The 16,791-nt window shown below is 40.8% G+C and overlaps 1 protein-coding gene across 1 annotated transcript; it reads right to left on the reverse strand.

Annotated features, from left to right (window-relative positions):
- Positions 1-34: 34 nt before the first annotated feature.
- ubtd2 (ubiquitin domain containing 2) lies at positions 35-12,204 on the reverse strand. The gene is made up of 3 exons (XM_085289410.1): positions 11,806-12,204; positions 7,111-7,347; positions 35-1,418 (listed from the first exon to the last, which is right to left on the reverse strand). The coding sequence occupies exons 1-3, from the start codon at positions 12,080-12,082 to the stop codon at positions 919-921; spliced, it is 1,014 nt and encodes a 337-aa protein (XP_085145536.1). The 5' UTR covers positions 12,083-12,204; the 3' UTR covers positions 35-918.
- Positions 12,205-16,791: the final 4,587 nt, after the last annotated feature.

The raw sequence follows: 16,791 nt of genomic DNA on the forward strand, positions 1-16,791 counted from the left end.
AACAAACAATGACTAGTTTTCATTAAAAACATTCTTTAATCAAAATATGCAACTGTGTTTCTGATGTCCATCCTTTTCACCACATGAATGAGTGGTGGTTGTGTCCTGATCATATATGAACATCCGCACACGCACACACACTTATTCACACGCACTCTCACGCACAGGCTGACTACTTATAACATGATTAATCTGATTGTTCAGTGAAGCAGAGTGAAATAAAGAATATGATCCAGCAGCAGCAGCTTGGTAAAGCATCCAGTCATGTCCTCTGAGTGCCTCAAGAGGGAGAACACATCTGCTTGCTAACCAACTACACCAAACTTCCTTTATGGCTGTTTGTATACCGACTTTATCCCCTGACGCAAGCATTCTTGACTGATTTACTATCATGTATTTAAATGAAGAATTTCTGAATAACTCTCAGTGCTGTTAAGTGTCTTTTTGAAATGTCTAAATTGAAAACATATGCTGTGAAAGTACACGCGTAACCCTGTCGCCTTATACGAAGAATTCTCTGTGCTGAACCAGCTTTGCCAAAGAGCAGAACTTGAATGGAAACTGAAACACAGAAACATTCAAATATCAGTGTTGCTAAGAAAACCCATTTTAGCCATCTGACAAAGTTCTCTTTTTGCTGTTTGGTTTCCATAGGAACAGTTAAAAAGACTTCAAAAAAGGTCAAAATTTCAATGTGTAAAAACCAAAAGGATTAGTCTTTTCTCAATCCAAGAGTCCTTATGCTCCAGCAGATGCCTAATATCAGCCCAAACAAAGTTCTCAGCAAAAAATGTCTGAGAAGAGAAAAGAGAAGAGAAGAGAAGAGAAATCAGCTTCTTTTGTGTCCCTTGTTATCCTCCAACTTTTATACTATCACATCACTGGTATGCCCCGTTCCAGGCTGCCAGTTTGGGAGCATCAATCCTCCTCCGGCGTGGGCTCTTGTGGCAGTGCGGCTACTTCTTCTGCTGCCACTGGCCCTGATGTTTCTGGTGTAGTTTCAGGCTCTGGTGGTGGTCGCTGGCTGAGGATGACCTGCACTACATAGTCTCTTGAGATGTTGAGTTGGTCCAAGCGCAGTCTGTCTGTCAGGGGCCGCCCTGAGAAAAACCAGCGTTGCGTTGCAGCAGGCACGCCCTCCTGACTTTGTAGACGCCGCTTCATTATGCCTACTGTGTCCGTGGAACGGACTGCCAGCCGGAGGTCGCGACCCGTGGAGAGGCGAAGCCGAAGCTGGCATTCCCCTCCTGTGCCAGGCTCACCGGCGCTGCCCAAGGACGGGTCGGTGGTTCCGGAGTCAGGATCTGAACCGTCGGGCTCATCGGAGCGTTCCTCGATCATGTTGACGGGGGGAGAGAGGCAGTAGACTGGCAGCTGGTATCGATTCCCCAATTCATCGTAGCATTCGGTTAGAGCTCCTGGAAGAACGGAGAATATAACCAATTAATTCAATATACCGGTATTAAAAAAAAAAAAAAAAAAAAAATCTAAATATTAATTTGGTTAATAAATCAAATGAAAGCTACAGATTATGGTTTGCAGGAATTGCCACTGTCAATAAATCACATTACAATATAAACAGAAGTGTAAGAGCTCGGTAAATGATTAACTCGGAGCTTCCAATGCAGAGCCATAAAACACTAAAGTGAACAGGAGGGTCATTTCTAATTTTTCCTTTTCGTAACTCTTCATGGACTACTTGTCTAAACAAAAAAGTTCTAATATATAGATATATATACCTTGCTGTGCATGAGATGGAATACTTTCTGTTTAAAGAAATCTATTAGTCATTTGTAATAAAGTGAAAGTTAAAACATTTTTTCCCATTCAACAAAGCCAAAACCTGAACTATGCTTCATAATACCCTGGATTAATATGAAATGGAGAAATGAGAGTCATACAAATAGAAAATAAAGATTGTAGGGGGACAGACTGTGGAAGCAGGAGAAAAGGGAAAGTCTCATCTTGGACTAAAACATAACGAAACATTATGTAATTTCTGTGATTCAGACTCTGACAATAAAAGAGTTGGTGGACAGAAAGTGGGAATTATAGCATACTGAAGAGGTTGTGTCCACGAGTAAAAATGTAAGCCATTCTGTTCACGAGGGGGATTCCTGACAGATACATACCCTGCAAAATAATTCAAAGTGACTACTTTTCATACCAAAAAACTAAAAGGTCATATTTATTGTGGATTAACAAAAACAGAAGATTAAGTTGATGATGACATCCAAAAAGATGAAAAACTCTCCCCACAAAAGTGAGAAGACCGCCTGACCACAGTTTCTTCTAAATGACATTTTAAAAAAAAAAAGGTCACCTTGCTGCTGTTGCGCTGTTTTATGACTTAAACCGAAGCACGATGCACCCGAGAGTAGCAGTGAGTTTTCCTGTAACCAAAACCGAGATGAGTTAGCAGAAGCCCAGAAAAGTTCTCGCTACTCTCTAGATGATGACAACTTTGGCCTCGGTGAGGACATGAAAGTAACTCTTGCCTTCAAGAAAAGTGCAGAGTTCATGTAATTGTGAAGGAATAAGGTGGCAAAAAGGCTGGTTTCTGGCACGTGTAGCCCACTGCGTAGCAGCAATCACCAAAAACCACCACAAAACGAAAGTGCAGCAATTATTTCAACCACAACCACACTATTATATATTGTGCAGGAGTCTACATAAATAATTGGTGAGCATGTTTAAATATTTTATAGCTCTCTGCTTTTATCAGGTACATAAAATAAATATAAATTTGAGCAAATAAATCTACAGTTGAGCTGTCCTACCGCCGATATTTCAGTACACCAACTAAACAGTTGTTTATTTAGGCTCCTTCTATGTGGGACAACAGAGAGCGCACAATATGAAGAAGTAGTGATAGCCAGCATCACAAAAGGCTAAGATAAATATTAGTTTTAACATGGCTCAATGAAAATGTATAAACAGGATCTGGAAAGGATCTTCCTTTGATTTTTTTTTCCTTCAACAGCTATTTATTTTTCAGCTGCAGAACACCAATGTATTCCAGATGGTACTGATGCTTTTGGTTGTGGCATTTCATCAAAACAAAAACAAATTCCACCCACAAGGTGGAATTAGCCTTGTACCAAATTTTAAAGAATGAATCTTATGACAAAAGCAAAGAAACATGTTGTTGAAGTGCTTGCTGTGCTGCATATCCCCCCCAACACGTTTTGAATTTTAAAGGATGAAAATATAAGTGATGTGAATCCGTAAATCCTTCCATCCTTACAAGGATATTCAAAACTGCGTGGGAATTTGCCCAACCAGCCTACATGCATTTTATGGACTTGGAAAAATCAAATGACCGCATCCCTCGGGATGTCGTTTGAGGGGTGCTTTGGGAGTATGCGGTATTAGCCCATTATTATGGGCTATTTGGCCTGCCAAGTGTGGTAAGAGCTTGGTTTGTGTTACCCACGGTAAATCAGACTGGATCCTGAGCTGGAATCTACCAAGGTTGCCCTTTGTTAAAGAGTCTATTCATAACTTTGATGGACAAAATTTCTAGGCACAGCCAAGGGGTGAAGGGTTTTGAGATTAGTGGTATCAGGATCTGCTGTTGTAGATTATGTGGCAATGTTGGCTTAATTGAATGATGACCTCCAACTTTCACTCTTGTAAGAAGTGTGTGAAGTGGACAGGATGAGAATCTACATGGCTGGACTCAGCTGGAAGACCTGGGTATCACAGAGTGAGCGGAAAGTAGACTGGGAGACTAACAGATGGATTCAGGTGGTACTGGTAGTGATGCAGATAGAATAGAATGCCTTTATTGTCACTAGAGCTGCACAATGAGATACAGAATGCTGTACTGGCCTGCCGTAGTGACAATACCTTCACCTATGGTCACAAGCTGTGCCCAAAAGAATAAGATTGTGTGAGGAATTAGGTTCCTCCGAATTGTGGCTTGTCTCCCTATGGATGAGGAGCTTGGCCATTCAGGAGGAGATAAGAGTAAAGCCGCTACTCCTCCACAACAGGAGCTGGATGAGGTTGTTTGGGAATCTGACAAGGTTGTCTCATGGACGCCTCCTAGGTGAGGTGTTTTTACTCCTGGTGGAGACCCAGGAAAGATGTTGGAGAGACGTAGTTTCTGGGATGGCTTTGTAACAACTCAGTGTCTCCATAAGTGCTTAAAGAGTTGGCCTCATGCCCCTGATACCTCAAGACAGATGAGCAGCACAAAATGGATGGATGAATGGCTAATGACAGCAAATGGCTCCAGAAAAGATGCTCTATAATTTCCTTATGTTTTCTAAAGACAAAGACTTGAATCTCATTTCAGTGTTCACAGAGCAACTTTCAATGACCACAAAATTTGTTTTCAACCTTTTTTTTTCTTAAAAAAAGCAAACAAAAAACAACAACAACCAAAACAAAAAACTTAAACTCTTTAAAAAAAAAAAAAAAAAAAAAAAAAACAGTGAAAGGGGAACCCATCAGATGATGCATCTCTAATACAATAAAAGTCTCCATTATGAATTAAGTGGGGATTTGGAGAAACTAATCCATTTCCTGAATGGCACCAACAAAGTCTCAGCTAGTAATGGTAATGCAATTTTAAAGGATTTTTGAGGATCGCTGTTTGGTCCCATAGTGAGCAAACATTTTCTTTTTACCATGCTGGTGCAGACTAAATGTAAACAGCTACTGAAAAGACAGGAATAAAGCGAATCCTACAGATTACAGCGATTGTTTTATTCTGGTGTCACAAAAATACCCTGGCTTTTCTTTAGCAACATCAACACGTGTGTGTAAAACTAATGATGGCTTCGTCAGCCTCAGCTGTACTCTGGATTTCTTAATATTTAACTTGCTAAGAGTGATAACTAGGATGTTGGACATAATAAAATTGCTTTAAATTTGTGAATGTGTTGTTTCTTTCTCATGCGTTTCCTTTGCTGCAGACCTAGAATGGTGGCCTGATGTTCAAGATAAGCCTTTTCACATCAAACAAAACGCAACTTCAATTTGTTTCTTAAAACCTATTAAACAGACTTCACAGCCAACCACACATAGCCAAAAGATTTAAGCAAACTTGCCTTTATTCTGCTGCACAGAACACAGTCATTTCCCTTGTGGGACCAGTTAAGAATCCATCCATCTTTCCCTCTATCCCAATTGTACAACATGTGATGTATTAAATGTGATGAAAACATTTAGGAATGTCAGTTCTGATTCCTGTATGCTGCTCAGTTTAAGTGTAAAGCAGTACTGGAAGACCAAAAGTGTCCTGGTGAACAAGGGCAGAATGGTGAAAGAAATTTGAAATCAATGCTTTGCATGACTGACTGAGAAAATGTAAATGTGTGAGTGGTGAAAATATTTAAGTGTTGTGTCTACTCTCTGCACTGCACTGCTGGTAGAGTGAAACAATGATGTCAGGTCTAGAGAATCCACAGCTGCAGCCCAGCAGGACCTGATCTGACCTAGCCAAACTACTGAGAGGAATCAAGTAGACATTGTAAGGCACTGACATGAGGTTCTTAATGGTACTTAAAATATACATATACAGGTTTTGCAGTCAGGTGACCACTAACCATCATCAACTTAATAAGGCCCCAGTTACCTAAGGCCGAGAGGTAGGTCAGTGACCACTTAGCAACCACTGGTCGCTAGGGGAAAAATTCGAAAAATGTCCCAGACCAGCTGGCAAAAACCTCATTGCGACTGCTTCGGTCCCTTCCTGTGGTCTCCAAACAGTAGTGAAACTGTGAGAAGAAACCAGAAATGGGACAGCATCCGTCTTCAAAGTAAAAGCTCTGCCTCTTCGCTGCAGCAAACCATCGTTTCCAGTCAGTGTTTCACTACTGCTTGACTGTGTTTGCAGCCAAATTGGTGTTTTCCACAGAAAATACAGGTAACTGTTCCAATCTGCTGGTGACCAAAGCAATCACCAGAATGTTTTTGGTGCAACACCCTCTTTGGAACCAATTTCACCAAGCAACTGGCAGAATGGGCTATAATGCATCATGGATTGGCCTCACCAGAGACCCAGAACTCTGAACATTATTAACATTGTGGGATCACGTTGACATACAACAGACCAAGGGGGAGCAAACATCTAAAGAAGGGCTTTTAATGTCCTCCAAGAAACTATTCCTGAAAACTACTTAAAGAAATTACAAGAAAGCTTGCTTATTAAAGTTCAGGCTATGCTTAAAAATAATATTCCCTTCCAAGCTTGGTAGAATTATACAAACTCTGTTTTTGCCTTGTGCCCTGTATTTCTCTGTATGTTTGCATGTTTCAACAACTCTGCATCTATTTCCCATTTTTCAAGTAAAATATAAAGAAATGAGGGATTCTGCACAGAACTGTATTATTTTTGTGAAGTTTGAAGAATTGGGAACAATAAAGAACGATACATCCACGCGTAGAGAGCCTACTGCAGCAGCTTATTATAACAGCTTGGATTTGGGCTTCCTGAATTTGAGCCACATATATTTTATAGATTTGTTCTAAGAGAATGCTCTTGTGTTTTGAACTCTTTGGCATACTTAGGTGACTTATTACTTCCTCCTTTCAGCAGAGCAAGAACATGCCCCTTATTTATTATTTATGGGTTACTTCTGCAGCACTTCCTCGCAGCTAAAGCCTAAACTCTAAAATGTGGTCACTGAAAATCACTAAGAGGTTCTTTTATAGCAGGCTGAATTATATTGATGCTTTATAATCGCTCTATTTACTTCCATGTTCACTAAAATGTCAATTGTAGTCTGTGACTTTAACAAGGACAGCAAAGAAGGCACTTACATAAACAAAATGCTTCAGTAATATGTGGCAAAGTTTGCTTCCTGTTTATGAAACTTATCAGAGGGCAATCTAAAGACACTTCCTGGGGAAGCAGCCTCCCTTTGCTTCTCTGTTCTATGTAAATTTAACCTCTTTACATTGAAGAGCTACTATTTAGTAGCTGCGTGTGGTACTGAATGCTGACAGGTGGCATGAAGTAAAAGCTCTGTATCGTGAGTATTCGAAGGGGAGATTTTGACTTTGACATTTCAGTGTCCCATTACAGCTATTTTTCAGAAAATAAAGCAAAATCTATGACTTGTCAACTAGACCCATCACTGTGGAAATGTGTGTTACCATGTGGCAGTGTGATGCTGGCTCCGTCAAGGATTGCCTGAGCCAGCAGGTGGTCATTGCTCTCAAAGGCGCTGGCCGCAGCCCGCAGCGCATCCCAGATCTCCTTCCGGCCTTCGAAAGCTGGCGCCGTATCCCAGAACTCATCTCTTTTGCTGCGCAGCTGGCCTTCAGTCATCGGGTAGTCACTTTTCCATTTAGGCCGCTCTCTCTTCAGGGGCTGGTTACGCCCTAGAGCCACTGGGAGCGGCAAAGAGAGGGAGAGGAAAGGGGGGATTTAGAGAGAAAATGCAACTAATAAAAACAGGAAGACTGACGCAGACTGAAAATTGAAGAACCAAACAGAAATATTGAAAAAGACTCTCATAAAAGTGAGGGAGGGAAAGAGGAATCAAAGGTGTGAACCAAAATGGGAATAAACGGAGGAAGCAACAAAGAGAAGAAGGAGTAAAGGGGAAATACCAAGAAAAGGAAAGAAGACAAACAAAAGCAATTTGGATGTAGGGAAGAGAAAGTAGACAGATGTGGGATCCAAGATGAGAAAAGATGGGAAATCCACAGAAGATAAAAATGAGAAGTAGAGATTATGAGTAAGGAGGAAGCAGGCATAACAAAAGTTAGGATTCACTGGAAACAAAACAAGACTTTCAGCTTTGCTCATAAACACAAGCATGATTCAATTGTCAATTAAAAATGGGCCTACACTATAATATAAGGTCTAAATGAAGCATTTAGACAAAGTGAAGCTAAAAATGTATTGGTACTAAACCCAATTAAATGGTTACGGTTCTAGCATCTAACAGCCCTCCGGCTGCAGCGTGAAGGCAGGTGAGTAACACCATCTGGATCACCGCCGAAGGGGCCGACACACAGGACAGCGTGTATGTTTGAATACACAACACAGACAGGGAGGTGCGAGCAAGCTGATGGATCAAGGTGTTGAGTTACACCTGCTGGTATACACGAACCCTGATGATCATGTGGCAAAGTCGAATAACACCAACCTTCAACTGACTTTAGTAAGACAAGCCTCTAGCCGTGCTACTTTTAATACTTGCTTGAACTTGCTGAAAAGACTTCCCGTTTGAAATAAGCTCATTAGACAGGTTACAGTACACAGCGTTTAGTAGGTTGAGGGGGACCTAGTTGGACAGGTTTAGCCTTTGATATTTCAGGGAGGAGGAAAACAATGCAGCAGCTGTACAGTAAACAGATAGCAACACAGATAAACATACATTAAAGTTCCTCTCCTGGTGCTGACCTTCAACTCTTCTCAAATACTGTAAACCACTTCCCAGTGCCAATGAAATTCATACATAGGTGCTCAATGTGAAAATTATTCTGAAGAATAGTGAACTGCACAAGGTTTAGTACATGTTGATGTATCATAGTTGAAATATATTTTATGGATTGAGTTCAACAGCGTTAGAAACTGTGCTTCAAATTAACTTTTTGACTCACCAGGCAAGAAAACTGGAATACACTAAAAACAAAACAAACAATATCCACCAGCAAAGTGACAAAGATTTATGCTGAATAAAGAAGAGCCCAGAGCAAAACTGAAGCCAAATTCTTGTGAATCGTTAAACGATTAATTAACTTACTAATCAAACATAAAAGTAAAAATCCTGGATGCTTAACCATTTAATCAACTTAACCCTCTTAAACTGTAGGCTCTTTATCTCAATTATCCACTTCTTCACACAGCCCATAAAGTCCTAATCATCTGCTCATTGACTAGTGTTAATGATTGCTTACATGGTAAAGGACAGAAGAAAAATGTCAGGGAGGGAGTCAATAGCTCAGACAGCAGCTGTGCGACGCTTGCTTTATAGTACTACGTTTGTGCCTGTTTACCTACACAGAGCAAAGGGGTACACAACCAAAGCAAAAGTACTCCCCTTCAGTCTTCCAATGACCCAACAGCACGTAGACTGGTGTCTAAGATGCTATGTATAGATTAGTTGAAAAGTGAACACTTATTGTTATTTTTAACATTTAATTTTGCTTCAGGCCTTTGTTGATCTGTATTGAGAACAGCACAAAAAAGGGCTGTTTGTGACACTGGCCCCTGACGACAGTACACAGCTACAACATGTAAGTGACGGTCTGAAAAGGTGTCTGTAGGCTCTGCGTAACGCGTGATTTTGACTTCTGTGGGAATTCTACGTATTAACTGGAAACTCCTCGTAACCCTGCGTTTCAACCTTCCACGCCATTCAAGGTGCTGTGGGCTGCGTTGGGTTATGTAGAAGGTTATGGTGTATGGTTAAAAGGACTTTCCAGTTATGTCGTAAGTTACCACATAGATTTCCCACAGAAGTCTAAATCACGCATTGGTTTGAGCCATGAGCGTGTGCTTATCAAACTCAGAACCAGAACACATGTAAGTGAGTAGGGAAAAAAGCAACCCACAATTATTTTGGTAGCACAGTGGTACAGCAGTTAACGCTGAAGTGCTCTGGGTTAACTTGTGACTCTTAATTGCACATAGGCATCAATGTGAGCAGGAATGGCTGGCTGTCAACTGTGATAGTCCTGGAATAGACTGGGAACTTGACCACTGGGTACGATTGATCCACCTCTCCCGTGACCCTGAGCTCGATACTCGTTTACATTTATTTGGCAAACTGAAACTAACTACATTAGAAGGTTGTTCATTTTGGACCCTGATTAGAAAAGTTATGGTAAAGGGGTAGCATGAGCCTTTAGTGTGACAATGTCAAATGCTTATACTTGATTGCAAATATGGACAGATGGAGATCCGACGGCCTGACAGTCATTCCTTCTTTTGTTAAAAGTGGCTTAAGACTCGCTTAAGTACTATATATTACAATAGTCAGGATTCTTCTTTGGCTCTAGCTCCAGTTTCTTAGAGGGGCGCCAGACCCAACACAGGTACAAAGCAGTTCCAAGGCGGAAATGCTCAACTACGAAGTTGAATTGCTTTTTTTGTTCCTGATTTATCTTTAGAGGAAAATATAACTGTGCCAGTTTTCATTGGACAGGCTCTTTAAACAATTTTATGTGATTATACAAAACATTAGCAAAAGTACCAAACAATCAGTAACATCAGGAACATAAAAGCTTTTTAGTGCGTCATTTAGCTGTAATCATTTTCTAGCAGTGCATGCCTGAATTCCTGCGGATATGCTCTCATGTTATGAACTTGTCTGCATGACTCTGTCCATAAGTCTTCATTAGCCTGCTTTCCACATCGTCTGTCAGCCAATAATTCACGTATATCTTTAAACAGTAACCTACTTGGGTGTCATTCAGGAAGGATTTATGTAGGCCGGTATGTACAACAATTTAACATAGAAATTTCTGCAATGTAAACCTGCCTACGAGATCTGATTTAGTGACACATAAATGTGCCTATGTTGAACTGAACTGCGTTGTTCCTGCTTGCTTGTCTGCATCCGTTTAACGCTGCATCGTCTCTTGATCCTCCACATTTTACAGATACCGCTGCTGTTCATACCCAATATCTAGTCAGGGAGGAAGCCTGAAAACTGGCAAAGACAGAAGCAGAGGCAACGAGGGAATGAATAAAGGAAACCAAGTTTTATCTCAGCATCTCTAAGTCTCCACCCCCCACCCACATGACCAACTGTATTTACCGCTCTGTAATTAAAATAACTCACTGGCTATGAGCAGAACTCATTTTCAGATCAGACAAACCAGGAAACAACACTAAGGAAGTTGTGTACAACACCTCAAACTACAAGAAGAGGCTCTCCCCCCCCCTCTTTTTTTTTAAAGATTCACACCATTTAAACGCAACAATTCCCCTTAAACCCCACCCAGAGCTTTTATAGTTGACAAAGCACCCTTCTTTCACTGTGCACCCTATCCATATCACCAACGTAAACTATCTAATAAAGGGAATATGTACTACAGCATGCATTCATAGACAGTGTCGCACTCAATTTCTCACTGCTCGAGCTGTCATCCCTACTATGCTTTGGGACTGCATGCAACTCCATTTATTGCTCAGTAAATAAAACTAACCTTTACCTTGCAGTTTTGTGCGATATATCACTTTTTGCTCACACTTTAAGTTTCGCTTTTAGTCATAAAGCTACAGTTTTGACACCTCCTCCACTCTTCCGACCACTTTTCAGGACACAGCATGACCCGACACCTCGCTCACAACGAAAACAATCAATAATAATAATAATGATAAATATAAGACAAGATCAGCAGCTGCCATATGTGCACCCCTACTCGAGCTGTCAGTAACTTCAAGTTGTGCAGAGAATCTGGGCATAATTCAAATCTGAAATCACACTGAATCACGCCTGAGCGCCCCCCTTGCATGCCATTGCTGCCTGTGACCCATATTTGTTATGCAGAAAGCTAGCAAGCTAACTAGCTACGTTTTAGCCGGCTAGCTTAGTCAACACCAAAGAACAAAGGGAGGCAGACTGGCACAGTCAATGTTTCCCACTTTGTAAAGTAGAGAGCAGACGAGGCGTCGTTTGCCGTTTTAAGGCCAGGTGCATGGAGGGAGACACCCGGCAGGACTGCTGTCTGTCTTCGGCTCTGTCTGGCTCGGATATTAAAAGGAAGGGAAGAAGACCTCCAGTCAGGACAACATGCAGGGAGCCTGGAGGAAGCCCTTCGTAAAAAAAAAGGAAAAAAGAAATGCAAGCTTGTGGCCAATAAAAGACGTCGACAAGCCCCGCAAGTTACCTCCAGTGCCGTCCGAGTTCTCGTTTAAGCTGCCCGAAGAGTCGTGGTGGCTCCCGACACAGCCACCCATGGATGTTTCAGCAGAGCAGCCCGGGCTAGGTAGCTCACCCCCCGGCCCACAGCTACAGCTACATCCACTACCCCTGTCTCGTTTTTCTCTCTCTCTTCCCCCCTCCCCTCCCTTTCTCCCTTCCTCCCTCCTGTCCTCTCCTTCCTCCTCGTTTCCTCCCGTCTTTCCCTTTCTCCTTGCGTCCTCCTTCCCTCCTTCTCTCAGCATAGACTGAGCTCAGCAGGCATGATCTTCTTCGTGTTTTTCGGCGGCGCAAGAAGGTCTGAGAGAGGTTCACGTCGTAGCAAGGTGACCGAGGTAGGAATGAAGGAGAGAAAGAGAGGGGCCGAAGGAGGAAGAGATATAGACAAAGGACAGAGAACAAAGGAGAAGTGCACCGTGCAAAACAAAAGAAAACAAAAGATAATCTTTAGGGTATGAAATGTTTGCTTTGGACTTTGGACTCTAGTGATGTTAATGCATTTTGACACATCTCATATCATGTTTTATGAGAAGCTGTTTGCTGCACATCAGCAGTCACATCAAAATGTTCACCCTCTATTATTATTATTTATTATGTTCTCATTCATTCAGCTGTGCTGCCTATTATATTCTAATTTCCACTCTATTTAATTTTATTATTCAATATATATTTTTTTTAGTTTTAATGCACAAAATATTGTTGATTTTGTGTTGCACGTTTTTTTTTTTTTTTTTACTCTACTCTGCTCTTCTTCCTGCATGGGAGGCTTTCATTAGTGAAACTAGTTTGGTGTTTTAGACACACATTTTAGATTTCTTAAGTTGTACACAAACTGGATTTTACCCTACAGAGCATAATGAAAGCAGTTGCAGTCAGAAGTTTGTATACACTCATCATGGTTATGATTTCTTTGATCAATTCTTTTTCCAAATAGGAAAGTGGTACAGAAGTACTACAGGAGTAAAGGTGAGGCTTTCAAACCTAACAACACTCTACCAGGCGTCAAGCCTGGTGGTGGTAGCATTATGCTATGTGGCTGTTTTGCTGTCAGTGGTACTGGTACATTGCATAAAGTGGATGGAATAATGAAAAAGGATGACCACTTCCAAATTCGTCCACTTCGCCTCACATCAGCAGCTAGAAGGGTGAAACTTGGTTGTTCCAACGGGACAGTGAGCCCAAACACACCAAAGCTAGGTTCTGGAGTGGATAAAACAGGCTAACATTAAGGTTTTAGAATGGCCTTCCTAAAGCCCCGACCACCAACCTATTGAAAATTATTGGAGAGTTCTTTAACGGTTGGTCCTTGTCCGGAAACCAACCAGTTTAAATGAAGTTGCTCAAATATCCAACTAGAATTATGCCAGAAGCTTGTTGATGCCTAGCAAAAGCATCTGGTTGACGTGCAACTTGCACCACCAACCAAACATTAGTGGGAGTCTATGTATATATTTGAGTCTGTGTTTATACTTTTGACCTTGTGTGGATTCGAGAAAATTCAAAATGAATTCAAACTTGTTTCTTTAAATTCATTAAATATGTAGGCTGTACAGTCATTATACTGTGGAAAAAGAATTACCATGGCATTCATGCCCGATGAGTGGATGTAAACATCTGACCACAGCTGTATTGTGTTACAGTTCTATTCTGTTCTCCTCAGTCGTTAGACCGTCTGTAGTTCTGTTGCAATAACGAAACAAAAACCACACTTAAACTTTATTGCAGATAGAAAAATATTGTCATAGGGTATTCTGAATGTAGTTCTGCTTTTTCTATTCTTATATACTTCCCTCTTTTCAGCTTATGCCACTGTCAAAATATATCAAAATATATTACATCAATTGTTTCAGGTTTTAACACCCAAAATGTTGTTGAGTGACTGTTGCATAGATTCTGTTCTATTGTACTCTGGACACTATCTTTGGGACTGTGCTAAAGAGATCTATGTGTAATTTGATGCACTAGAACACACACCCACACCCGCATGCACATGCACATGCACATACCCACACAGTCACTCACGTGTTTCTTAACACAAACACAGAACAGCAACAGGATAGCGAGGTTAGTTTTACAACAAAGCTGTCTGGAATTTCAGTTATTTCCCATTGCTAGGAACTGAAAGAAGATGCTCGTGTAGGATCGAGCTTAGTTGGAAGCCCTTCGCTAACAATCTGCGTGACCTAAATGATGTAATATGATGTAACAAGTTCCTGGATTTGACTTTCCTCTGAATACTTAAGATCAAGGTCATAACAGGACATTCAGCAGAATCTTCTGTACTGCCTTCTATATGTAGACCGTTTCATGATGTAAATGACTGATCTTTGAATTTTATGCTCCCATGCTTCATTCAGGGAGTGTTAAAGATGGCTGAGAGAATCGGTTTTGTTGGACATGTTGCCTTTTTTAAGCCACTCGCAAACGTTACAGAAACTCGTACATGTCACAGAACCTGAAACCCACACTGTTACGACCATGCCCAATGATGGTTAAACGGAAACTCATAAAAGCGTGCAGTTGTGTGGTTCCAATTAAAATCCCAGACTTGGCTGTTGGTCTTCTGAAGCATTGTTAGAAGTCCCAGTAAGCTGTGAACTGTTTCACACAGTCACTTCACACTCAAGGCAGAAATAAGCCGTTGACTAAACACACAAGTGTGACCACCTTACTTTGAGAACGGCAGTGACCTCTAGTGACATGGTTTACTCTAACATCATGATTACATTAGTCATAATGGTAAATTGGTTTGATTTATTTTACAAACTAAATGAGTAGTTTGAGTATTTTGTAAGAAGAGAGACTTAAATAGTTTATTGGCAGTTAAAAAGCAGGCAGGGAGACACAGTGCCGATATAGCAGAGATCTGATGCTTCAGATTACATATACCAGATGAAAATAGCATATCCTGCGTATGTGCAAGTGTCAAACCGCAGTGAATCTTATCTGTAACAAGGAGAAAGTAAAACGTGTGACCTTTAACACTACAGAGACTTGCATGATTTTAGTCGAACTACTATCTGTTCTTGTACATTTCTCTATCTGCCTCTTGATTCTTTGCGTTCTCATTTTGTCTTTGTGCACAGTAGATGGTGCTGGTGGAACTAAAGACTGGGGTACTCTGCTTACACCAAAATAGAGTGTCTGTGTGTGTGAGACACACAGGTCAGAAACCTGGTGTAATAGAGACGCGTTTGCACCTTTGAATAGAGAATAATATGAATCTGCTGGTATGGTCTATATGCAACTCTTAGAACCATAGATTTTTCAGACTATATTGTCTAATCTTATAACAGCAGCAACATTTGTGTCAGTATATTTGTTAGGACTCACGTATTCTTTAGCAAAAAACACTGTTTGAGTTCATTAATAAAACCTTGTAATGTTGGCTGAAAAATTACAAAAACTGCAAATGGCAGTTAAAGTTGTTCATTCTGACCTCTGAGAACGTAATTGTTCTGCTGACTCTGTTAAATAAGGCTTAATTTTTCAAGCTGGAAAAAAACAGGAGTAAAGTATAGATTTTTTTTAGGCTGACCAGCAGGCTTTGCTTTTCTTTATCTGACAGGTCTCTCTAATCTTTATCTCTGTGGCTTCTTTTACTGTCTTCTGTTCATTTCCTTCAACACCCCCTTTTCCTTCTACTTCTTTAATGTAGCTGACTGAAAGCCGGCACAGGGATTAATGGCTTGTCACTGACTGATTGATTGATTTATTCTTGCGCTCACTCAGTGCCTGACTGGCTATTTGAAGATGTTCAGCTTTTCCCATCTGTGTTGAAGATGGGGCTGCTAGCGGACCCATTGATTTACTGTTATCTGTGGAGCGCTACCCCCTTTTGGATAAAAAGCCACAGTGTACTTGAAAACGGCCAGAGAGAGGCAGGGCTGCTTGAAGCTTTTAAACTCATTCACAGCCAGCTGTGTGTTTGAAGGAGACTAACAGACAGCACACAGTTGATTGTCCTTTCATTGATTTACAATTAACTGCTTTGTCTGACCAGACTGCAAATCTACACCACACCACAGTGTCACACACTTTGAAACGAGCCAGAAACAGGATGGGACAAAAGAGGGAACAAAAAGGTGAAACGGTGAGGGCTGACAATCAGAATGAGCACGAGAGAGGCAGATAGCCTGGCTGTGAGAGATTCAGGTCAAGTTGGCCCTCGGGATAAAAATGGCCTTTAGCAGATATAATACTCTAGATGTACAGAGGATTCAAGCTGCTATAATAAAAGAAAATCCAAGAAGAAACACCAAAAATATTCTTAAAATAAAATGAAGCATTTGTTTTAAATGTCATGTGTATTTATTTATATTTATGCTAATTCTCAGATTTAGATCATTTGCTTATTTTTTATTTAAGTGCCACATTTCTCTGGGCGTCTCCTGACTGTAGGCCAACACTTCTATTGTGAGTTATTCTGCAGGGAACCTTTGTAGAGCCCAGAACATAACCTACGTAAGTGACCCATCGTCGTTGCCAGCATTTGTGTTTGTGCGTGCTGCATTATGTGTTAATTAAAATGTGCTCGTGTCCCACTGTTTCATATGCGGTGCCATCGGATAGAAAAAACGTTAATCTTTCCTTATACTGAGGTGATGATTGGTATTCTTTTGCTAATAAATTCAAAAAGTTTGAAAAAGTAACATGAAACGCACAGGAGGAATCAACAGTGCCGAACAGACACAGAGGGACGTATGTGTGGCTGTTTTGGTCCACCATAAAGATGGAGCAATAACGATCACTCTGTCACTTTGTTTCACTAAACATCTCTAAACAAAATAATATCATTCTTTCACATTAGACACATTTGTTGAAGGAGATGTCTGAAAACAGGACAAAAGTCCTGACAAAAATGTAGAACTGTTTACTTTGTTCCACACATACTGTAAATGCTCGTTGTTTTAAAATAACATTCTCCAGTAGATCTTCTATTTATCAGCAGCTG

Source organism: Mchenga conophoros, linkage group LG10, assembly GCF_057382185.1.
Source record: "Mchenga conophoros isolate Kocher_MC1m ecotype Shallow Benthic linkage group LG10, M_conophoros_male_GT1.1, whole genome shotgun sequence".
NCBI lineage: Eukaryota > Metazoa > Chordata > Actinopteri > Cichliformes > Cichlidae > Mchenga > Mchenga conophoros.

Excerpts from the sequence above, each read along its gene's own strand:
- ubtd2 (XM_085289410.1), bottom strand. The coding sequence starts at position 12,082 with ATGCTGAGAGAAGGAGGGAAGGAGGACGCAAGGAGAAAGGGAAAGACG. Across the intron at positions 7,348-11,805 it reads GAACTCGGACGGCACTGGAG|TGGCTCTAGGGCGTAACCAG; the intron begins GTAACTTGCGGG and ends TGCCGCTCCCAG. Across the intron at positions 1,419-7,110 it reads CAGCATCACACTGCCACATG|GAGCTCTAACCGAATGCTAC; the intron begins GTAACACACATT and ends CCGTTCTTCCAG.